The 26561-nt window shown below is 41.8% G+C and overlaps 1 protein-coding gene across 1 annotated transcript in view; it reads right to left on the bottom strand.

Annotated features, from left to right (window-relative positions):
• The window catches only part of auts2a (activator of transcription and developmental regulator AUTS2 a), a 282785-nt gene that overhangs the window by 201371 nt on the left and 54853 nt on the right, over positions 1-26561 (bottom strand). The window contains exon 2 of the mRNA XM_070917000.1: positions 14178-14390. Within this exon, the coding sequence (XP_070773101.1) occupies positions 14178-14390 (213 nt within the window). The remainder of the gene's footprint in view (positions 1-14177; positions 14391-26561) is intronic.

Here is a 26561-nt window from a genome sequence, read left to right as displayed (position 1 = left end):
AGAAAGAATGCTTTGTGATGTTATGTGACAGATATCTGGCTTAACTCTCCGCATCCTTGCAGCTTGTTCAGCCCCACCATGAAATTAGAACACTAGACAGAGAAAACAACAGGCTCTGGTCCTTTTGTCCGTCCTTTCTTTTTGCCATGCTGCTGTTGCCATGGTTCCATGGTCATCATTCGAGAGGGAAATAGAGGGCAGTCTGTCAAAAATGTCAGGATCAGACGACATTCCACTGTAGATAGTGCACGTCAATTCTCACACTCATATTTATGCTCTATTCATCACTATTAAAGTGATGAAAGAAAGTTAAAGGTGTTCAATTGTAAAGCCTACATCTTAGCTGTAATGTTCCACACATCAGCAATCCTCTTCACAAACCAAGAAGAGGGTATTTGTGTAAAATGTATGTACTAATTTACTTTGCAAGTCCACTGAGAACAAAGAGACTTTTCTCAAATGCACCATATGAAGCCAATCTCTGCAGTGAGGAGACAGAAGACATGAAGACATCAAGTTAACTTGAAGTACAGTTCTCTTGAAATCCAATGTACCAGCTAAAGATGGCTAGCATACTTCACTCCTGTTGCCAGTACCATGTTAAAAGGCTGTTAAAACTCACTTGCCTTTAAAATGCATGCTTCAAATACCTGTATTCAGGTAGATATCCATACATGACGCATGAATTGCCAAATTCTAAAACCCCATAAAATGATTTAATACCTTATTCACCTCATGCCTCAGTTTTGCAGTTCTGCTCCGTGTGTCAGCTGTGAAACTCACCACTGCAGTGTTCCTAGGTGACAAACAATTCACTATTTTGGTTGTACAAATGTCAAACAACCGTTACAGAGATAAAATGTTTGTTTGTGTAGCATATAGAAAGAATCAAAATCACATATTTTCAACCAGAGAAATCCAGCACACAATGTCGCCACAATGTTCTTCATTATCAGCTCATCTTTGTTGCTGTCTGGAGTAGATTAGGCTTCTTTGTTGCATCCAACATAGTTTGTTTTTCTGGCACACTTTTATTCTTGCTATATATTGCACGTACAAGTTTGCATGATGTTTTTCTTTTTAAGTGTTTGTGGTGTTAAAACTTCCAGTGTTAATTCCGCCCGTCTAAACACTCACACTGCACACTTGATATCCAAGACAAATCACCACTTCTCTTTACATAAGGTCACACAGAGGCTGGCTATACATGTATTCATATGGTGTTTCAGGGTCAACAGCTTGTCAATAGTTCACATTGGACTGTAAATCTTTTTCCTGATACTCAATCTAGAGTTTCGGCTAGTATCAGACCAATACTAAAGCGAGTACAAGATGCACCTCTAGCACAAGCCTTCAGTTTTCCCATGCAAACCTTATGCAAAACAGCCCACTCCCTGTTTGCTATTCCCAGCTATTGCTCCAGTTGATAGCTCAATTTAAAGTTGAGGCAGCTCTCTTCCACAGATGTTTGCTTTCTCTCCACCTCTATTTATCCATTTATAAGATGTGTGTGTATGTCTGCATGTGCGACTGAGAGAGGGAGTTAACTCCACTCACCCGCTATATGATGGAAAAGAACCTGCACCTGAAATCTGAAAATACTTGGCAAATCCTGACTGAAAAGATCCTGTCCTAATTTGGACACAATGTGCCGTGATGAATATTGGTACCTAAATCAAAGCAGCTGTCTAACCCAGGGCCCTGCAGAACTTCAGTTTATGTAAGGAGCCCACATGATAAACCCTTCACTTATTAAAAACCAACAAAAGACAGATATGATGGTAGTCTGGAAGCCTGTCTGAAAGTGCCAGCCTTCTCTGTGTAGTTCTGTGTATTCTCTGCCTTATGGTTTTGCATTGGTAAATGATCTGTTGTCAGATGATAGGGTAACTAAGGAAGACATTACCGACAATTAGCTGGGAGGTGGCATGTAGCAATTATACAATAGTCATGAGAGCACCCTTATCAGAAGCAGCTTAGCAGACATCCTGTGAACATTATCCTCCATTATTACACTCAATTTCATGGCGCTACGTTAAGTTACATCACCAGTGGACTGAGAGTAATCAAAAATCTGAGACAATTCACTGAGAATAACGAAACTACTATATGGACAAATTACTAAGAGGATATGGTCTACCATGTTATCAAAAGCAGGGAAATGAGGCGGAAGGGAACGGAGGGAAATTGATTTTCTTTTCACCCCGTCAGGGAATGTGGATCTGATGAAAAGCGAAAAGAGATAAGAACTTTCCAGCAATGACTCAACACATGCAAATATGAGCTCTCAGATATTCTTCCTCCCCCCTGCAGCCATTTCTCGCCATAGTCATTAAAGCCTTGCTCTCATTTTCAGTATGATGAAGGACTACTTATGCTGACTTCAAGCGCTCATCATCAGCTCCTACTTCCAAGTTTGGGAGTCATAAATAAAGACTTGTCGGGCATTTAAGTGGTTTTGGTTGGAATTAATAAAAAAAAAATTAGAAATAGACAAAACTGTGTTTTTCAGTGCCAATCTGTAGAGCAGCAGGAGGCTGGAGAGTAATTCTTAATGCCTGTCCCTGGATCAAATTCAACATGTTTGTATGTTGTATGTTTACGTTTTCCCAGGCGAAGCTTCGCAGCGAGTAGTGCGTTAGCCAGTTAAACGGAAGCAGGAGGAGATTTTTCTTTAAAGAATTACATTTTTCACATTATATTTTGTGGTTATGTAAGAAGTTAAAAAGGGACAGTGATAGGGACCAGGTGAAAACACGAGTCAACCTTGGTCGGTCATTCTACAGATGGAGAGAATTGCTGGATTTGAAAGGATTCAAAACCGATCCTCTTCCTCCTCACCAGCTATAAAATACATTGCGAGACGTGTCTTACATCAATATATGAATTTACTTGGTGGCTAAAACAAAGCTAGCTAACACTTTGGCGTTAATTGAATGTAGCTAACTTTGCTAGCTAGCTTTGCCCTTCCAGTATATGTAGCAAGTTTTGACTGCTGACTTCAGGTAACAAAAGCATCGCAAGGCTTTAGGTCTTTCTTTCACTCACTTGTAAAACAGATGTGCGCACTAGCCAGATCAAGATCTTTACGACATGAGGCGGGGACACTTTGTCCACAGAGGCCGCCAAAATCAACACAGAAAATGAAAGTTTCTTGTAGTTGCTTTAATTAAATGTAATCATAGTTGCTCACGCAGCTTCAATGCTTTCTTTCCCCCTGAAGTTACATCTCAACAATGTGGAGATCACGGAACGTTTTTTGCACTAAATACCATAAGCTCACTTCAATACGATACATTCCCTGACCCCTGTCAGTAAGGTGAAAAACACCACACCAAATGTCTAATCAAATGCCAAGATACAAACCAGAAATCATAATGTGTTGACTGATAAGTGTGCTTTCTTTATAGGGCCTTGAGTTTATGGTACACAGGATGATGTGATTCCATGCAGTGACAAAGTCACACAGCAGCGATATTGATTATCTTGTCGTCCTACATATCAGCCAAACAACAGTCCTTCTCCTTGCCTTGAAAGATACAAGTAATGATGATGTGGAGATTAGGAAGATACTGTTTGATCGGTTTGCTGAAAATCAAGCAGATATCTGCCTTTAAAAAAAAAAAAAAATTGGACATCGACCGGTCATACAGTCCACATCATGAAGGTTTCCCACAAATCCATCCCGGCCCATAGCTAGTCAAAATCAATCTAGGACCAAATCAACACAAGGCAGTGTATAAAACAATGACATCCAAAGAAATCCAAATACTGGTCACGAAATAGAATTAGGTGTTATACTATTATTCAAAAGCCCATTATAGTCTAATCCAGGTGGATAGGGAAATTAGCTATTGGTTTGTTGCTGTAGAGATAAACAAAAGCTAAGTTCAGCCCAGTAAAATTAGTTCATTAAAGGCACAAGCAGGAACGGTGTGCAAAACTGGGGCAGAATACAGTAGACTGAATTTTAAAAAGGTTCCAGAAAAAAGGATAGAAAATGATAGCTAAATTGCTTTTATGTTTGCTTTAAACTGTATCTTACCCAGAAAGTCCTCATTAAATTTCCACTAGTAATATCTGGATATGATCCAAGTGGGATAATACTATTTTTTTAATCACTCCCAACATTTACTATTTTAGGAAGATTAAACTGCTTGTAGTAGCTCTTACACTGCGGTAACACATTTCACAGAGACTCTGTGGTGAGTGAGTGGGAGTCTGTCTGAAGCAGCAGGAACAGCCGTTTACTTTTGCTTCTAATGTTTATTTTACTCGACACCTTCACCCGTCAGAAGTCAAGAAAACGTAACTGAGTACATTTTGTAAAAATGGTAGAACACCGTATTCAAATTAAAAACACATGTTTTGCTGTATTGAGATGCCTTTGGGGCCAGGCTGTGGGGGGAGGCTGTCCCTCTCTACAAATTCTCAAAATCCCCCCCGAGTGAACATTTAGGAGACGGAACGACCTTGGGAAAGGAGGTCGGCTCATGAAACTCACTTTGGATTTATTTCAGTACTCAAAAAAGCTGAAAAGCCAGGTGTGTTAAGCTGAGACACACCTCAGTCAGTTCGTGGGGGTGACGGTCGGCAGGCGGTCATGGATGAAGCAGGACTGGAACAAAGAGGTGGTGTGGGGCACACGCTGGGTAAATACCAGCCCCCTCTATGTCCTTTTCTTAAACTGGAGATACTTTAACAGTCAGGGTTGCCCCCACATGGGAATCTTTCACTCCATGCGCCTCTGGTGCTCCCATAAGTACTCCACTTTCCCAGCCAGCACCTGCTCCCTGACCTCCTCTTTTACAGGGGGCAACAAAGTGTGGCAAAGGTAAAAGACAAGGAGAAGGACTAGAAAAAACCTTGTCTGCGGAGCACTTTCCAGGCCCCCACTATCCACACATACCATAAACTTCATATAGACCAATTTTCAACGTATCCAGAATACGCCTAATTGATATTTACAGAGCAATTACCTCTGCAGTGTGCAGTTTACATCAAAGAGCAGCAGGAGAAGCGAGTTTGGGCAATTACACACCTTAATAAAGCCTATTAGTGTGCTGCAACATAGAGGAATGAGTTAGTGTGTGTGTGGTCAATTATGTTGTGAATTTACACATGGCTGAAATTAGAAATTAGGACTCATCAACCAATGAGGCCAAGTCTGCAAAAAGCTACACTAGCAGCGCTGCAAGGCTGCAATTCTAGACACACAACAAAAAAATGAAGTCGCTGAACGGATGAGAAATCAAAGAACCACCTAATTCCTTATCACTAGTGGGCCAACAAAGTAAGTGTGGTGCCAGAGGAAAGGCCGTGTGGTGCTATAAATTAAAGGTGAGCATGAAAAGTGTTCAGGGATTTGCGTAGACGGGGTGCTAAAGTTAAAGGCAATATCATAGTATTAAAGTAAGCCACTGGTGAGAATTTGGGGTGTCATCAGGCTGCATCACAGGTTAAGTCACCCTATCATGGTATGTTGCCCATGATAACAACGTTAACACAGTTCTATGATACACTGTAAAATATTTTATGTAGACATTTGTGTGACACAGGGTCACTGCATCAATGGCAGCTACCGTGCAAGGCAATGGCCTGACCTTCAGAAGCAACATGAGGTTCAATGTCTTGGCCAAGGGCACTTCGGCAGGCGGACGGGAGGAGCTGGGGATCGAACCGCCAGCTCTCCGCTGACGACCTGCCTGAACCACAGCCGCACGACAGCTGCATGTGCTGTCATTCAAAATGAAAAATGACCATACATTCACAAAAAGCAAATCAAACAACCATAAGAAAAAGCAAAACAGTTTTCAAGGTGGAAATAACTGTGTTTAACAGAGGATCTCCATTTATCGAGTATCAAGATACCTGTACAAGTATAGATAATAAGCCTGGGGAGGCGCAATGTGCTTGTGTTGCCTGCTTTTTCTCGTCTATACAGTCCGACAAAATCAGACTCGACTGATGATTTGAATCGTCGTCATTTAGCGAGCAGCCCTTACATGAATACTGTCTAGATATAGTATAGATTCTTTGTCCTACCCGTTTTACCTTCCACTTTCCCTATCTTGTGTACAAGGGAAAAATAGGGTCCTGTGAGCAGCATGAATTTGCTCAACAATTGTCACGGTTATCGTCCCTTCACAATTTTCGATATTATGTGTAAAGTGTCGGGGCAGTTTGCCTTGAGGTTGGCACTGGAGGAAGAGTATTTGGTCATTAAAATCCAAAGAATCCATTTTTCATGGAGCATGACCATATTCAGGAAATATCACGGTAATCCACTTTTCAGATTCTGATGTACAAGTGGAAATTTCAGACTGGCTGGCCAACATCGTCATCCCTTGAGCCCCCTCACTAATCTGGCAAAAGTATGTTGGTGTGTCTTTGAGAGACGCACACACAAACCAGTTTTCATTCACCCAGAGGAAACGTGAAAAGAAAAAAGGAGAGGCCGAGTGGGAGGACGAGGAGACGACAAGTTACACACACAAGTGTAATGTTACTTTTGGACAGAGACGGGGAAAAAAATCCAATCTGCTCCCAAACCCAGATGGACTTGAACTATCTTGAGCGTTCATCTGCGGGGCTGTGTGTTGTAAACGGCAGCAGATTGGATTAGACGCAAGTCTGACTGCTGCGCTGAAGTGGTCTGCCTGTGACAGGGGCTGGACAGCCATGATAAAAGCTTCTTCAAACACCTCTGGCCCACTTCCCAGCGCTGACTGACAGCCGAGATGGGCCTGGGCTTTGAGTGGGGCGACACTGGTTTAAAGAGCAGCCACTTAATTTTTCACAAATTGACTGTGAGGGTTGTCGAGAGTGAGACCCAGCGTCAGGTTGGACAGTGACTCGTGACAGCAGATGCGGTCCGTCTTTCGTTTCATTGCTTTGCCTCCCTACAGCAGCTACAGTGTCTTCAGTGCGCGAGTGCATTGAAATGACTCCATTTAACAGTCATGCAAGCGGGTAGTCCAACCCCCGCCCTCCTCCTGCCGGTCCTCCCTTACAGAAAAGTGACACTTCAAAAGAAAAGGTTTCCCAGTGCAGGGAAAGAGTGAAAATAAAACACATTAAACCCTTTTCAAAGACATGTTGGCCTAGACTTGTCAAACAGCATCAGGGGCTCGGGCTAAGAACAGGCGGTTGGCGGAAGGGACATGGTAAACACACAAGTCGTCAGTAGCAGATGCAGACAGGGCGGGTGTAGTTAGAGTTGCGGGGGTGTGAATGTGCTGTCAGAGGGGGCCCGCTGGTACAGAGAAAAAAAAAAACTGTGTAACAGTGACAGTGGGATACGTTAGAGGGACCTCAGCATCACATCTTGTCAGAGGGTCCCGGATTTCTTGGATCACACGCGCGCTCCCAGAGTTACACGCTAACATGAAAGTACAAAGTGAAGCTGTGCAGAGATGTGGGGGTCTGCAGTGAAGATGACACATGCATGTTGCCATAGTAACACCTTGTAGCACACTATTAGATTCCACGCACCTTTACTGTGTTAACATGAACATATAGTGTTGTTGTAAAATCACTTCTACACACTAATTACACACAGCCTTGTCAAGCCCCCAGATATATTAAAATGTTTACCGATTGTTGTCATGTGTGTCACAAAGACACAAAGACCACAAAACAAGCCGTCATGATTGGATTTGATTTGATCCAGTGCTACAAACCGCCACTGTGACAGCAACAATTATCATCCCCACAAGCGAGGCCCCCACCAGAATGGATTTAGCATCTTATCTGACAATCAGGACATTGCTTTTCTTCGAATCTCTTATTGGCTTAGCGGATAAGCTTATTAAGGGTGACCCGCGAAGCTGAAAGAGCTGAACATTATATTACATTTTCACTGCAGATTGAAAAGCATGTAAGCTTGCCCCCGTCCTGACAAAATCAGGGCTTCAATCCAAATATTTACACACACACACAACCAGCCTGGGAGATCTGCCATTAGTGCTTTTAGCTTGATCTCATTACATGTACAGCAGGTTGACATGAGAGTTCAGTCTAGGAAAGAGACTGATGCTGAATGATAATACAGCCTCTGGCAGGCCTGAGGCAGGGCTTTTCCATCAGGGCAGGTAGAGTGAGGATCTACCCAGTGAGATGATTCAGGGAGCCAGAGGCCAGACACCAGAGCCCTCCGGTTGACTAGCTGACCTGGTTAGAGCTTCTCAAGGAAGTGTCTTCAAACCCTGGGGCAAGACACCGCTCAGCAGTCTCCACAGCAATTACTGCTCACCGCTGGGACAAGGACCACAGCTCTTCTCTTTAAATGTTTTAGATGTGAATGACAAATGGGGACAGCTGTGAAGTGGCTTTTACTTTATCTAATAAAAGAACTCAGATGGACGACCTGTACAAAATACTGTCATGTCAGTCCTACGCAGCAGATATTCAGCGGCATTACTCACACTGCCACCATACTATGTGTCTTCACATGGGGTGTCTTTTTAACGCAACATGTGAGACTTGGTGGTAAGTATGTGTGTAAAAAGATAATACCTCTAAATTCCAGAGACTTGCTCAGAAAAGGCTCAGAAAAGACAGTCTCGGTTCCAAGAACCACTAGCAGTAATGCCATGATGGTCTGCCCAGTGACAGTGCCTCCCCATTACACTACACTGCCTTATAATGAGCCAATATAACACCACAACCGGCTGACAGCACCTGATGCCAGATCACACTTAATCCATGGTTCATTTAATGGGGGGAGGTTTACACAAGGATATCATGGTGCTTAAGTAGTACTTAAACTTAGATTAGAAGTAGTACTTAATTGCACATTTTTTGTATTGTTGTGTACAGTGAGACCACTTAAAAAATAGTGTGGTGTTATAGAAACTACACAGAGAACACCCTGCGCCACTCTGCACTGTGTTCTCAGTACGGACATCATGGACGTTGACGGAGGCTAAGAAGAGAAAAAGAGAGAGTAACTGGACGTGTACAGCTTTCCATGAGGATGAACTGCACTTTGACTGTAATTATTGTCCACCCAGTTCCACACAGCAGACTGTGTGTGTGTGTGTGAGTGTGCACAACTTTACACAACTTATACAAACAGTGTTTTTGTCAGAAAAGGGTGGATGCACTTATTTGTTTTCTCACCATCACTGGGTTTACTATGATTCTGTCTGTCACACATGTTAGATTTTACAGTAGGTTGATGTCCTGCTTCTCCAGCTTGTCAGATGGAGTAACACACACTTTTCATTTGTTGATGCAGGATCTCCCTGCTAATGCAAACACGGCAGAACTCATAGGAATGAGACCACATAGAGGCCTGAATCGAGATCTGGATCTTAATACAGCCCTAAGAGTAGTAGTGGAAACAGTGGTAGTAGTAGTAGTACTAGTAGCAGTACTAGTAAATGGTAGAAAAAGTCAGAAACAATGAATTAAACTGTTTTTTGCTGCATTTTATGTCCTTTTCCAAACATGTTTCCAGTCTTTTTGGTTATTTTGGAGAAGGCTTACATGGAGCACATCAAATAAAGATTATGTGCGATATTTTATGTAGAAATACTCAATAATCAATATATCAACTGACAAGAAGGTGAGGGCAATCTAACCAAATACTCACATATAGGCAAACTACTATTCCTTCCAGAGGGACTCCAGTTCAATATAAATCTTTGCACCCAAATGTCTGGGAAACATACAGAAAAGAAAGACAGACAGACGGAACGGCAGACAGACAGACAGGCAGGTGGCTGGACTGAAATGTGGGGGATCAGAAGTGGGACATCCAACCTGAGCCATCCTTGCTCCCCACCCCACCCTACTCCTCGTCTCCCCACTCCCCCAGTGCCAGAGAGCAGATGGGCCTCACAGCACGCCCCTCTGTTCACCAGAGCTACTGTACAAAGCAGCACACACCACAGGCCACTGATCCAACATCAGTGAGCTGAACAGAGCCTTACCAGAACACAACACACACACATCAGTGCCAGAAACATGCATCCTGCAAGTCTAAATTCAGTTCGAGAAGATATAAATATGTGACCTGTAGATGCAGCGCCACCACTGGGCCAGCCAGTGTAATATTTAAGTGGTGCGATGTAACATTTCCTCAAGTTTTGTCTTTTTGTCAAAACCTGTTCTGACATATCACTTGGGGCACATGAATAAACAAACACGCAAACAGAGGCAAAATGCTTGTCCTTCTGGGTTTGTTAATGTTTTCTTAACTTGTCAAGTCTCTACGTTCCAGCGTAAAACCGCAGTCACAGAATACACTCCTCGCTATAGTCCTACGTGTGACCTCATTGTTCATATTTGCAATACACTTTTCTAAGGTAAAGGCAACCTGGTGCAGCTCTCACACACATGCAAGTTAGCCATAGTACCTCATTTGATTTCACACAAATGCACGACTAGACACCCTCATTCACACACACATATCCAGTAGTGAATGCCATCTCTTTTCAGTCACTGTTCTCTACATTTTGACCTCCTATAGATGCACACACACACAGAGAGAGAGAAGATTTACATCCACTCACTTTTCCCATGCCTACAGTATATCAGTGACTATGTTTGTCTGTATGATTTCAGCCTCTATTCAGACAGACACACTGCCTTGAGCTGACTGATCCCAGAAAACAACGGTTAGTTCAATACTCCTTGACCTTAAATGTCTCTGATTAAGTGGTTTTTTTTTTAGTGCAACAATACAATAAATGTAGCCTTGAATCAACTTCTCAGAGTGTGGATCAGTAATTCAAAATGGCACAAGTGACAAACAACAAACACACCTGTGTTTTTAAAAGCAGAGAAGAGTTAGAGAAAATAATGTGTGGCTTGCTCCTGTGCTCTCATCCATCCCCGCTGAAGCTTCCTCTATCTGGGCTCTTTTCTCACTGTGAGGCGATATGTCAGAGGCGCTTATAAACATTTCTCTATTTTACCCCCTTGAGCTTACAGTATCCCATAGTTCAGTACATTGGGTCAGTGCCAGAGATCGAAAACATTTGCTGCAATCTGCGAACTCGGCTAGAAGAGGTACAAAATAAAATAAAAAAAGAGGAGGAAAAAAACCAAAACACTTCTTGCTTTATTCAACACCAAATTCTCTCCCTTCCTCTCTTCCTCCCTCATTCCACTCCATTCCAAGTCAGAGCTAACAAAAAGAGCTGATAATAGGCACTTTCTCAACAGCAGCATTTCGAAATGGAGAATTAAACCTTGAGCCAGACCTCTGACATTTAAAACCTAACCTTGTGGGAGAACAATGCCTTAACATTTATTTATAGTGAAGCCAAAGACAAGATAATAGTTCTGCTGGATAACTCTGCAGCTTGTGTTCTCTTCAGAGAGGACAAAAAGAGGTGGCGTAGGGCGCAGATGATGATCTTTTCAATTATGCATATGTCATAAAGCGTGAAAGATTAGGGTGTTATTGAGCACCAAGGTTGAAAGGTTTATCTGCATCTTAAAAAAATATTTTTCATGAGAACGATGTAACAGTCTGGGCTTTAGCTGCCCTCAAAACCAAACACATTAGGTTATCATAATCATCAGTAATATGATCATTACAATCATTTTTGATAATTACAGAGATTAAAGGGAGCCATTGTAATCTGGAGAGCTCTCACTGGTGACTAAGCCAACACGCCTTGCATTCAGCCCATCGGTGTTGTTGCTATCATGTCACTGCCACCTGCGATGAGTGTGGAGGGTCATGGCAACGCATGCTGAGTTAATGTTTGTTTGTGTGTGAGCACATATGTGGGTGAGTCGGTGAGGGAGGTGAGAAAGAGAGTGGGTGAGAATGTGGCGGAGGTGTTTGCGTGTGGGAATGCATCTGCCAGCATTTGTGTGTGAGCGCGTGCGCACTCAGGAGATCGGGGTTGGGCTCCCTCTGCCAACAGCCTAAACACCACTCATGACCGAAACACGCAAACCACAGCCACCAGCCAAAGCATCTGACACACACACAGTCAAGCAAACAACACAAGACACATTAACGCACAAGTGTCGCATACACATGCCTCCACACTGTCAATTCTGTACTGTGTGCACAGCCATCACAGCAGGATAAGACAACCTTGAAACTGGCAGGTACGGCCATCTGCCCATTAGCCAGTGCAGGGACATACGTGACACACAGGCAGCAGTGGTGACCCTCACAACAGAGGTCTGCCGCAAAAGGCTACAGGATGCAGCCCCTGTGTGTTGCATTCACACAACTACTGTACATTCTGTCATGTGACTTGTTAAAAATAGGAGCCTGTCAGAGCAGTTGGGACGCCAACCCACATTACTAATGACTACAGGCTGAGGGGGAACGTCTGCTCAGCAGAGGAGGACAGCCACAACAAGAACACCAGAACTGCTCAACTGCCTGATACAAAACATGTAGCATAAATATTTGTAGGGTTATATGGGTATGAGCTTGCCTTAGTGTATCTTAGATAGTGACGGTATCTTGGGTTGAAAATGTGAGAAATTTGTCAGAGGTACACCAGAGTGTGAACTGAAAAGTCCAGATTTGAACGCAACCAAGTCATCTAATGAAATGGTGTTTTGTGCTGCAATCAGCATACCCTACAAATCTGTGACCAACAGTGCAAAGGTGCAACCGAAGTCAAGAAATAACACCACACTGCTGCATCTACAACAGTGCTCTGTATATTTAACCAAGTGGTGTGTCTGGTAACATGTGCCTTTGTGTTCCCTTGTGTCTGCTTGCCCTGCAGTGACCCACACAAACATGTCCTTGAAAATGCAGCTCAAGAAGACCAGCCCTCTCCCAGAGAAATGGCAGAGCATGACCTCAGAGTCACTGCCTGCGTGTGTGTATAAACAGTAGGTAGTGCTGTAACAGATAGTCCTTGCTGGTGGAGATACACCACTGCATGAGTGTAGCATAAATATTCATTAGTGACCTTGTCACCTTGCTACACGCAAAAACATGTTAAGGCATAGAGTACATTGATATACACTCACATACCCTTGAAGCTATATCTATCATCCATTCAACCAGTACAAGGTAAACATTATACCGTAATCATGGGTGTGTTGTGCATGCATGTGATGTCTTTTTTTGTAAAGTCATCATTTCATGAAATACAGAAATGTGATCCAGATAATTGTTTGTCTCTGCATTCCCTTTTTTTTTTCCTTTTTCACAAATGAGTCCAGCTGTTTGTAATTGTAATAAAAACAGCCTCCAACATGGAGTGTGACTATGTACCAAACCTTGGGAGAATACTTGAAAAATGTTAGACTCCCAAAAGCAGACAGCAGAACCAATGCCTATCATTACACCAACACCAGAGCTGTAAACACTGATAAGGTGTTTACTTGCTGCTACAATAGGAGATTGCTACAGTGTTCTCTTGGAATAGTTATAGTTATAATTCACATGCTCTTGGGCCTCATTGGTACTTTTTGCCAATGTTGTAAACGCAACACAATGCAATAATCATACATCATGCAATATGTATGTAAATGCAAGATGCAATATACATATATAGCCTGCATGACAACACCCCAGTAATGAAAAATTACAATTATAGGGGCCATTCAGTTTTGTTGTAATTGTTGATTAGACATGCACAACTGAGCTGAGGTCTTCTTTTTCCCTGTAAAATGACAACAGATGAAGTAGCTTTGTTACAATTTAAAGGACATCAAGGTCAGGCTCTGAGAAACTGCGAGAAGCTGTGAAATAACAGCTGCATATGGCCAATGAAAAGCCTCGAAACCTTCACATTTCAGCCATCAGACCTCCAGTGCCTTAACAATAAACTGCACAAACACCCCTGCAGAAGCTTGCATTAAAGAAAATAGTTGTTTTACATTTGCCCTAAATACAGATTTGAGATAACAACACACCGAGCCAAGAGGAAATTTATTTAGCATTATTTAAAAACTACTTGAACCAACTGAGGGTAACGGATTTCAAGATTATAGAAACCCACAATACAAGGTGCTGTGCTCATCCCGTTACACAAATCAAATCTCATATAATTAACTCATCGCATTAACTTCTCATTTTCTCGGCATCAGTCCACTGAAATGACATGTCAAAAAGGCTGTATCCATAATGCATCACAGCTCATAATAAAAAATGTAGCACTCGGCTACACTTGCCATATACAGTGATGGTACTGTATCAATACGATACAACAGAAAGATAAAATATCTTGACTCACCACTGTGTGTTTCTTGTTAAGGTGTTTCTTCTTCCTCTTGCCTTGTGTGTGCGCCAGGCGGGGGTTGTTCTCCTGGTCTGAAGGCTGTTGGTGGTGGTGATTGTTCTTGCAGGACTCCAGGCTCAGGCCGTTGGGGACCCTGGCAGGCTTCTTCTTGTGCAGGGGTGCTGCCTGGTTGTCTCTGCACTCCTGGGGCTTCAGTGTCATGTTCTTCTACAGAGAAAACGGCACAAGAAAAAGCTTAAATTAGTACCAAAACAAACATTTTATCACTACTGCTGTATGAGCTGTGCAGCTGGCGTGTGAGGACCCTGCAATCATACCGTCCATCATCAGTCAAATCAATACTTCATTAAATTTCTATACCTGAGAAAACCAGCTCATTAGCACACTCGAGAGCTTGAAGAAAAAAAGAGCTGAATATCCACTCATAAAAGCTCATTTTGACAGATAGCAAATCTCCACTCTACAGTAAGCAGTGAAGTGAATTTGCTCCAAATTGAGGGGCAATCGTGTAGAAAGGCTTTAGATACAGTGTAGTACGACAAGATTTTCTTTCACAAAGAAGAGCAGAGCAAAAAGTGGAGTTTTTGTTAGACATTTGGTTTTATTTGAAAGCACACAATAGAGAGGCCGGCAGGAATAATGAGGATAGGGCGAAATGGGACCCCTGCTGGAGTTAAACCAGTGACGTTGCGGTTAGGTGGAATGTGTCTTAGACAGCCAACAGGACGCCAAAAATAATGGGGATTTTTGATTAGCTTAGCTTTTGATTATGTGCTTCATTACGACTCCTCTTTTGATTTTTTTTTTTTTTTATGCCATGCTGGTCCGCCTCTCTGATCCAGACTGAAATATGTTAAATACCTCTGGATGGATTGCCATGACATTTGGTAGCGACATTCCCGCTGCCCAGAGGAGGGATCGTAATGATTTTAATGATCCCCTTATGTTTACTCTAGTGCCACCATAAGGTTCCTATTTATTGTTTGTTTTTTTTTCGGTGAAATGTCTCAGCAACTGTTGGATTGACTGTCATGAAATTTGGTACAGATGATCATGGTTCTCACAGGATGATTTGTAATGATCGCTTAACTTTTCATCTAGCACCATCATCAGGTCAAACTTTAATGTCTAACACTTCATGACTGGTCTTGTTTATAGACCAGTGTTAGTATAACAGGGCCGAGGCAAAGTGATTTTTATTCTTAAAATGGATACTAGTCAGGTGCAAAGTCCTTGAGATCACTAGTTTATCAAGCAGACTGAAGTTGGAGTCTGTTGTATACCTACTCATTTACCACGTTTTGCAATAAAACCACGTGTGTAAAAGTTAGATTGTGTATCTAATACTGTATATGTCATGCTACCCGTTTTTACCTTCTCACAGTCTGAGATTTGACTTGTTACACATTCAAAGAAATACAACAATGGTTAATGGAGCAATTTAAAGTGGAAATGCTGGATTATATCACATGACAAGACTCTTAACAACACTCAAGCTTGGTGTGAAGTAGAAGAGGCAAAGATAAAGATGAGGAGAAGCTTCGACTGAGCTTGTGTTTCCCTGTAAGGCACATTTCTGAGCAGGAAACAGATCAGCAGAAGCACAGCAAGAGACATCAGAACATTTAAGTTCAGTTTGCCCGTCAACACATAAAAACTACATCAGAAGACATTTCTTTTCATGAAGAAAACTGGATTCTGAAAACAAACCGAAAAGCTACAGCTCCAATATTGCAGGGTACACACATGGGGTTATACAGTTTGACAGGGCTGATCAATAGAACCACTCATCTGCTGCTGAGGGACTGTGTACAGCATCACAGCCGCCCACAGAAAAACTTATGGAACAAATCAGCTTTGTTATTTGAAAGGGTGACCTGTTTCGCTCCATTGTGGTCCAAAGAGCTATTGGTATTAATACCCCCAGGGAGACATTTAAGCTGGTGAAGCAGCCATCAGAGTCAGCCTCCGGACTGCTGAAGGGCCACAGCTGTCCAATGACATGTCAATACTCTGCAACATTTTAACGGGAGGGCTCGAGAGACAAGGTTGGGAGTATCTAGTGGCATTTGAACTGGATACATGAACACTTTAAGAAAAGCGAATGATGTGTTCGATTAAAGGACTTATTCTCTGGGGGCATGTGTGCTGTGTTTGTTTTTAACCATGATGATGGGCGTTTGATTATTGCCGCAGCATTGATATTATTTCTGTTATCACAGGTTTAGACTAAATCAAGGTTCAGAAGGTTTATGGACACTCCAGAATCAGGTTTATTGCCAAGTAGGTTTACACGTACAAGGAATTTCCTTTGGTATTTTGGTGCACGACAATAAACACAGTACGTCAAAAATATAAAGAAGTTATTATCTGTGGTGGGAGGGGTCGGCCACAATCGTTCCAGCACACCTCAAGGTCCTGGAGGTGTAAAAACGTTTTGCCGGAAAGTTCTGTGTCGCGATCCGCTCTGAAGAGTGTGAAGCCTGCCAGATGCAGCACAGAGACCGGTGTCGATCCACACAGCCACGTCTACATGAGGCATGAAACGGAAGATGAATAAAAGGCTCTGTTTTTCTCCACCAGCAGCAGGAGTTTCATCCGGTTTATTTCACAGTGAACACACGCTGAAGAGAAATAAATGTGGGAATGGTTTGCGAAGTCCACGCTGGTAGAGACGCACAAGCGCACCTGCATATTTCCCTCTCCTCCAGCGTTTCACTGCGTGGACAAAGGTCAGCCTACCTTTGACCAGAATGTCCAATAATTCCACTGATGACGAGAGAAAAGTGGGAAACAAGTCCGATGGTGTTGTTTCCCTGATGTTCATGAGCTCATCTCTGGTGACAGACCTCCGGGTACCTCTGCAGAAAATGGTGGAGCAAACTAAGTAGGTACTTGTACTTAACTTCAGTATTTCCATTTCATGTTACTTTATACTATTTGTCAGAGGAAAATACTGTAGTTTTTACTCCACTACATTTATCTGACAGCTATAGTTGCTCGTTACTTTGAAGTACAAGGTTTTACATCTAAATGCATTCATAATAATAAAATATTATTATCAATACAATCACAATGATATGGGTCATTCAGCTGCCAAATGAGTTTTACTTTTGATACTTTTAAATACATTTTGCTAATACTTGTACTTTAACTGTACTTTTATCTAAGTACAGTTTGGTGTTCAGACTGACTTGAGCCCTGGTGGTAAAAATGCAGCTCTGCAAAACCACACAGGGTCTTGCTGCCTTGGCCAATCATGAACGGTGTAATTCTACAGTTTTCTTGACAAAAGATAAAACAGTATTTCTTCTGCCACTGACCCTCTCACATTCGCCTCATGCATGCTGGGACATCTTTCTGTGCTTTGTTTCACTTCAGTGTCTCGGTCCAGTAACATTTTATAGAAACCACATTAGGGGTGGTTTATATTTGTTAAACAGCACTCGAGCAGGACTCCACAAAGCCCTGCCTCAGTCCAGGATTTATCTCATAGCCCACAGAAACCACAGAGTGCCTCAAATGTTGGTGTACAGTACGAATGAGGAAAGAAATCAAGGCAGATTTTCCACAAAATACTGGTGAGAAAAGAAAATTCCACCACATCTCAGCAACTCGTTGAAGGACCACCTCAAAGCAACGTCGGGGTGCCCGCAGAGAACGACTCCACCAGTGTCACAGATATGCACTGCTGTCAGGAGGATGAGTTTGATGGGTGTGCTACAGGCACGGACTCACTAAACCATTTCTAAAGGCCTCGATTCACTCGTCGAAAAACAAGTGCATGCATCAACTAATCTTGTTTGCCTTTTCCGCCCACACTCATCCAAGGCAAATAATGCAACATGACATGCATTGTCAGTGCACAGAATAAGTGACTAAGTTATGATGGGGCTGAGAGAGGCTCCATTGTGCCAGCTTTCTGCATGCTTCTAAGCCTCCAAGCCAACTGATTGCTTGGAATAAATTGTGCACATTATGTTTTGCCTGCTCACCGAACAATAGCAAGACAAATTCCTCATTTCAGCGCCTTATGGTGACACTGAAAAAAAGTAATTGCTCAATATGGCTCACTCTCCACTAGCTTTCATTTCAGTGATTGTCTGGCAGTGTACACAGTAATTACACTGTGGCATTTAGTGGCAGTGCATGTGTCTGCAGGTATCCTTACAACAGGTTACAATCTGGAAGGCAGCTATTCTAATTCATTTTTACTTCAAATGTTTTTGTAAATTTAGAATTTTAACACATTGTAAATGTTTGTTCAATGAGACAAAAACCTGTTACTTTCAAATACCCTGTTATTAATCTGATAATTCAAGACAAAATGGATTTAAACTCCCCTTCCACTCAAAAATGTGTTTCACTTGGATGTTTGATTTTCACTGTGCAGAACGACGTCTGTGCACAGTTTGAGTTGTCACATTCATCTGCTCATCACCCTTCAATTTGAGTGTAACCCGCGTACGTACGAGCAGGATTTTGGGACCTCACATCTTTTTTGGAAGCCAATCATGGTCCAGTATGCAACTTTTCAGTGAAGGAGGCATTTCGGTTCCAGCGTTCAAGTTTCTGAAATGAAAAATATTTGGATTTTTGTGTATTCTATATATTTTTCAATGAAGAGGAAGGAGTAGATGTCATTTTAAGTTGAGTAATTAACTTTGTTGTAGAAAAACCACATCATAAATTATTATTCAAAGCAAAGTACTTTATATGACTTAAAACATGTCTGGAGGGGATCTACTGTATAACTTCCACTGTTAATGTGTAATTACAGCCGATACCCAGATATGCTCGCAAACTGGATGTGGAGTCTTTTAGAAATTGTAAACTAATCTAATGCCAGAAGCTAATATTATGCACTGCGTGCAATTCTCTGCTGGATATTCCGAAGCCGCATATTAACTTTTCATATACTGCACAATTGTGAAGAGGACCCTCCAGAACATCCACCATGCTTCTTCTGGAGCTCGTACGTTCAGTCAGGCAGAGGTTGAATGGAACAACGGAAAGCCAAAACTATAAATACACTTTAAAATAATAACCTGGGATGAATCAGAGCATAAAGATGATGAATTGAAGGGACAGAGTGCAGTCAACAGATGGTTCCAGGAGCAGGGCTGAGAAATCACTGCAAAATGGCTCATGTCTTATCCAATCAAAAAGGGTCATTTGTGTGCTTGCTTTCGACTCTTCGAAACATCTTTTATGTATGGTGTTCTTGTTCAAGTTTCAGTATACAAACTGTACACATATGAAACTTGTTTTATTGAGACTATTGGACTATACAATAACTTCACATTGTTGTTGTCTTCTGGGATTCATTTGATAACACTTCTAGCATATAAATAAGACTGAGTCCCTTAGGCTCCATTTTATTCATTTTCTACTCTCTTTCTCACACATTTAAGGCGTTTTAATTTTATCCGATACATTCTTATTCTGCTTGGCTGTTTCCTCTTTCTCTCTTCACTCTCCTTTGTCTCGTGTTTGAACACCAGCATGGAGAACCTCCGCTGTCTTCGCTCCGTATGCAGGAGCACTCTGAACTCAACGTCTACAGCAGTAGATTAAACAAGCAGATCCTTCTCTGTCAACTTGTCGTACTGAGACAATTTAATTAGTTTACACAAACTGGGCTCCCAGCAGAGAGGAAAACAGAGAGGGATGGATGGTGGCAGAAAACAGGAACAGACAGACATGGTGAGAGACGGAGAGGCAGAGAGAGCACTCGAACGCACCACAGGCTTAATGAATCTGGCTTCCCATGATACTGCTGCATTCGGCGAGCTCAAAGTGCATCTGCGCACATGCGAATGTCTCAAATCAACCACAATAAACAAAGTAAACAATAATTGGAGATCTAATGAATGTTAATAAAGACTGATATGTACGATCTCTCCTTGCGGGGTGCTCCAGGACTCCATGAAAACAGCCCATAATAACTTCAGCTACCTAGTTAAGTTGAGTGAATTGGCTCTAATACTTTAGGGAGTCATTGACCTGAATATCACATTTTCGGAAGGTGTGAAATGGCATTAAGCAAGCTCTAAGTGTTGGGTGCAACAAATTGCTGGGTGATTAACTTCTGCCGTTTGTGGTGATGTAACCAATTACAGGTGCGAGTAGAGCAGCTCGACTACTTCATATGTAATTTAATGGTTCAAACCGAGGAGACTATGATAATGATTTTTTTTTTTTTTTTTTTTAATGGGAGCTCCCGAAAGCAAAGGCAGGGTGGTTGATGACAGTAAGAACAGATATGGCGAGGTTCTTTTTAAAATCAGTTAAGTGAAAGCATAAACTATTCAAAACGTTTACGATTATACAATTTGGACTGAAACGTTTTTTCATTTCAGTTTTAATATGCTAGAAGTACACTTTACAGTATAATCTCAGTTTACCACTGAATTGTTCGTCAAAAATAGAAATAAATTGGAGTTGATTCCTAAATTGATTAATGAGTTGACGCCAAACATTCATTACAATGATTTGCTGTTTTTCTCTATTTTGCATCACTGTAAACTGAAGATCTTGGCCAGACTAAACAGGCACTTTGAAGACGTCATCTTCACGAAATCGTGGTGAGAATTTTAATAACCAACTCTTTGCAATCTAACAGGATTTAAATATGTAAATAAGTTTTAGCTAAGTCACAAAAAAATCTGCAATTCAATGTTTGTAATTATCTTTCGCTGTTGATCCAGTTTACCAAGAAAGCAGCCAAGGAAGGAGAGCATTATATGCAGGGATAAGAGGCAACAACAAAATTCAATCTTTGTATTTTGTTTGAGTCCATGGTTGCTGATAATCATATACTTTTTCTGCAGGACTTAATACGACAGCACAAGTAAAAGCACCAATTCGTTTCACAATGACGACCCAGTGGTGCATGGAAATGTAGCTCGTCTCACAAGGATTCATACAACATCTTGTGTTATGATAGAGCAATCTACTGTATCACTATCAACTTTATGTTTCAGATGGCTCTACTCTTTAACAATTCAGTGCTGAGGTCAGACAAAGAAAAGCACCGTCTGACAAAGCTTGGCATCAAATATTTGTAAAATAACTTATTGGCTATAACTCTTAGTGTTTGGTCCAAACCCCACATTATGGCTAAATAAGCACCAAGAAACCTCCAGGAATTCAACCAACCATCCATAAATACGTCAGCGCAAGTCTTTTCACTGAGCCTCCAGTTCACAGTTTGCATCTTGAATAACTGCCTCTTCCTTGAGCAACCAAGAGAAAGAGATTGAGAGAAACCACCAAGCAGCTCAAGTAGAACTACTTCGTAAAAGAATGAGACAAGAGTTGTGAGAGAAAGAGTTGCAGGGAAAGAGCAAAAAGTCATTCAGCAGTCCATTCAGCAAGTTGACCTGCAGCTCAGAGAAAGACCTGAGACCTGCTTAAGAGGACAGCAGCTCCTGAATACAGACAAAGGAACAGAAAGTTTAAGGGCAGAAGACAGAATTTCACACAAAAAAAAAGAACTATTTCATTCATTTTGGTTCAGTGGTAGAACTAAGCATTCGTGTTGACTTCTGACCACATTTGGACTGATAACAGTGGTGAATAAAAACAGTGCACTACATGAAGAGTTTAAGGAGAACACAAATCAAAATCTGCTGAGAACAAACTAAATACTCACTGCATTTACTGCCAAATTTTGTAAGTAGTGAACAAGCCTTTGAGATAATTCTCGAGGCAGAAGACAGGAAATGTCTTTGCTTGTCAATTTGAATGAATGAAGTCCAGCTTGATTGCAGCTATTGTAAATTTGGAAATGTTTAAGTGTGAGTTTCGGGAGGTTAATTGTATTTATTCTCTGGTATGTGTCTCAAGGCTGCATTCAAAGCTACCTGGAACAATTTCTAAACACAATGCTTCAGTGCAATTTGCCGTAATTCTTACTTTGAGATCTAACGCTTCTTCGCCTGTGCAGCACAAATAGGATTTAGTTCAAGCACTCACATCCACACATAATCGAGTCATTCTTCAGCAGAGAGGACCCTGAAGTGAGGACATGAAAACCATCATCACTTTCCCAGAGTCTTTCTGCAGTTCCCATACGGAACATATTGTATTAGCCATTTTTTTTTTTTTTTACAATGTAAAAAATATATTAGATGACAACATCAACCTGAAAACAACAGCTTTCACCAGAGTGGGACCGTCTCTCCAGGAAGCACTAGAGCTTACTGTGAACCTGGGAGGTTTTTGGTAGCTACGCTAGTGGCTGTCAATCAGTCCAGACTGAAATAACTCAACATCGATTACCATGAAATTTGAAACAGATATCCATGCTGCCAGGATGATGAATCCTAATGACCCCAATGATCCTCTGATCATCCTTCAATATAATCATCCAAATCTTGATGAGTATTATGGCAAATGTTTTGACACATCAGAAACTCTGCTACATGGACTCTTTGTCTCTTTACACCTGTGTCTGTGTTTCAGATCAACACCAGCTCATGTTCATCTGCAGTGATGGATCAGTGAATGTAGCCCAACATAAACCACATCACACACCGGTTACCATTAACTATGAATGAGACCTCAAAAATCTGTGATCTGGTGTATTGCTAGGTATTGCTTGCTATTTGGTAAATATGGTATGCAGAAAGTACAGATATTGGTAATTAGTTCCTGAAGTAATCTCCATAGATTACCTATATGAAGAACACGTAATCTCAATCAGGGATGATGGTGTGTTGCTTTGTCTGAGCCACTGGGAATGGGTTACAGTCAGAGACCTTCCGCAATCACCACACCAATGAAAACCATTAAACTAATGGAGGGTGAGAAATTCAGAGTACCAGAACATTATTTGGCAGGAAACCCAAACCAAAACGTCAAAACTGGGACCCCTCCTAACTCCCTAAAACCACAGTCCTAAAGTCTGTATCTTCTGTAGAGTCTCAGAATAGATGCAGGTGCTCACACAACAATGCGCGCACACACAAACACTTGCTGAGAATCAGGTGCAGATAAGCCAATGTCTGCATTATACACAGAAGTCAGTGAGGGGGGGGTGTCTGGGGCGAGAAGAGCTTCTCAGGTAGGCAGAAAATTATTCCAGACAGACAAAACCATCTACAAGATGTTTGTTCTCCTGCATTAGTTTCCTTGTTTCTCATGATGGCACTCTCACAAATATATCAGGCCTGACAAAATAAAGTCCACTTCCGAAATGCACACACACACACAAGACGCCGAGTCAATTTCCTGGCACTAATCTCATCATAGCAGAGAGAGTTTTTTTCCATTTGAGTCAGTAGGGTGCGCAAAAAAAGACAAGGGGATATCCTGTGTATGACGATCTGATTTCCTGGTTGTGTCTGGCTGTGCAACAAATACGGATTCTTTTTCTTTCTAGGAGGGCAGAGGGGATAAAGGGGAGCTGGGGTAATGGGAGATCTCAGCAACCAGCTTCCATTTGTGTCATTCAGTCTTATCAGGCATCCTGAGAGACACACAATGACTGATTTTCCCAAATAAAACAAAGCGGCCACAAATATCGTGTCATAGATGGCGATCAGATGGCTGCGCTGTGGCCACAATAACCGTTCTTGGAAAACAAGACATGTCCAGAGTGATAATGTAACACCAGGCCTGTAGTGGGCAGGAGGTTGGAGTTATTCCTTAAAATACTGTTGCTAAAAGGATCTTACAACATTGTCCATATTGGCAACAAGAGGTCGCACTAGCACCAAAGTCATCACATCTGTATTCATGTGAGTTTGTGTTTGTGACGCTGCATATGTGTGCGCACATGGGTTTCCAGTATGCATCTTAACAGGAGGCCTTCTGCAGAGACGCCAGCAGAGCACAGGACTTAATGAAAAACAAACATATTCAGCATGAGCCACAAGAACCCACAACATTTACCCTGATTAAATAAACATGAGGAGCAGATACAGTCTGGCTTTTTTCATGTTAATCACAAAGTAAGCAGAGCAGGCAGAGTGGCCCTGTAATGGGTGCAGAAAGATGGAAACCGACAGTGCTGTGTGTCACTGAGTCAGGACACCGCATTCTTTTTGCGAAAGCCTATATTAGACTATTTCAGACATCAGCTGGCAGGTCGTCTGTTGTGTGTAGAAGAATATGAACAAAAGGATTTCAGCGTAAAGCAAACAAGAGCAGGATAACGTGCACACTAGCCATGTGGTGACAACCTGAGTAAGCAAAGCATACTGCGAAACAAGATGAAGTGCAGACTGTCCTGATCAAATGAGAACAAACAACAAGGAGGAAAATAATGTTGCGCTGAAAACAATTCCAGCCCGAGCAGCAATGTGGGGTGGATTTCACCCTTTGAAGCTGCCCTTTGTTGGCTTAAATAATTACACTAATTGCTGACAGATGTAATGGCAAATGAACCATTTACTTAAACAGGCACACTGATTGCTTACGGTGACTGCACTGGGTCAAAGCTCTTATTGGATTCTGCCATTCACTATTACTAAAGAAAATTCACTTCCTGTGAAAAAGGGCCAACAACTCATTGTTAAAATGATCTCATGGCTGGACATAATGAGAGTTATTTATAATCTGCAAGAGACACTTCATTCATTAAAGAAAAAATGTTATCCTTCATGCAAAAGGTCAGATTTCTTTGAGTTGTCCCTTCCATCGAAGCATGCGTTCAGATGACACTCAGAGGTTTGCTCAAGTAACTCAGCTTGCAGCCAGTGTTCACCTGTTATAAATATGGCTGTGCCTCAAGTTTCCAGCAAATCATTGCTCACTAAGAGGGGCTTTCTCAGTGTCAAATCATGGCTAGACTAAAAGTGCATGGAACTCTAAAACGCTTTGCAGAAACGGGATCAGTTGTATCCAAAGCACCATCAGTCAGACCAAAAGTGACCACACCATCAGAAGATCAATACATCAAGCTTAGTTCCCTGACAGATACAAAAAGCAACGTCATCACAGATACAGAAGTTGCTAAATAAAGAATGCAAGACTCCAATCAGCAAAAGTCCTGTCAAACGTAGGCTGTGTTGTAGTGGTCTCAGAGGACGAGTAGCAGTTTCTAAACCGCTTCTCAGAAGGTAGAAAAAGTCCTATTTACTGATGAATCCAAGTTTGAGATTTATGGCAGGAACAGAAGACGAGCAGGAGAGAGAATGATACCAAAGTGCCTCAAACCAACAGTCAAACATGGTGGTGGGAATATTCAAGTCTGGGGGTGTTTTGTCCACTCTGGAGTTGGACACCTGCACCGAATCGACTACACCCCGACCAAGGAGAAGTACCACTCCATTCAGAGGCATGCTATAAACTCTGGTTTGCATCTTGGTGGATTCATACTGCAGCAGGATAATGACCCCAAACACACCTCAAAGCTTTGCAAGAACTACTTGAAGACCAAAGACGACCAGGGAGTCCTGACTGTCATGGACTTTCCTCCACAGTCACACCTGACCTCAACCCCATTGAACATTTATGGGGGCACTTGAAGCCAAACACCCTGTGACATCCCAAGAAGCCCTTTGGAACATTGTCAAATCATGCTGGGATAACATGGGTCATCAGGTTTTGCACAAATTTGTGGAGTCCATGCCAGCTGGAGTGCATGCTGTCATTAAAGCAAAAGGGGGACATACACCCTTTTTTTAAGATTTTCTGAAATTCCTGTACATTTTTCAAAGATTCAACTTTCACTCGAATTGTTAAGCTGATATTATCATTTGTAATGAAGAAAAATTGTATCACAATCGAAACAAATGCAAAATAGAAGTATCTTGACAAGTGGTCTCAGACTTGGACCCCACTGTACATTTCAATTTAACATCAACAGTATTGGATACTTCTTGTGGGCCTAAAAGCACAGACTGAACTTCAAAATGTGACATTTCTCAGTTCACTACAGTTTACTACAGGCGTCTTTTCTCTATGATTTCTTAGCAGGGTTAAGGACATATATTTGCAATAGACATTGGTGTTAATAATACCCTCCACACGTCTTCACAATGTCACATTGAATCTCAATACGTGCATAATGTCCACGGGTTCAAGTTATGGCTCTGCAGCAGGAACTAGATAATTCTCTGTAGGTTCATCACCACAAGTGACCCCTTTCACATTGTCACATTTATTGTTATTAGAAAAACATTGATTGCTGGCAGTGTTGATAAACGCACTGAGTCAGCTTTGCTTCGCATCTCTTCTTATGCCCCCCCCCGCCAAACTCTTCCTCACAGTACAACAACCTGTGCTCTAATTATACCAGCTGTCAGAAATGTCCCATTACAGTTCCACTGAAGTTACTAGAACATATTTATAATGTACAGCATTAACTGTTAGTATATACAGTAACCATGATTCAGCATTTTGGAAATTGTATAACACCATAAACAA

Source organism: Enoplosus armatus, chromosome 13 (assembly GCF_043641665.1).
Source record: "Enoplosus armatus isolate fEnoArm2 chromosome 13, fEnoArm2.hap1, whole genome shotgun sequence".
Lineage (NCBI taxonomy): Eukaryota > Metazoa > Chordata > Actinopteri > Centrarchiformes > Enoplosidae > Enoplosus > Enoplosus armatus.
Note: the sequence above shows the minus strand (reverse complement) of the source record. Positions and strands in the feature narration are given on the sequence as shown.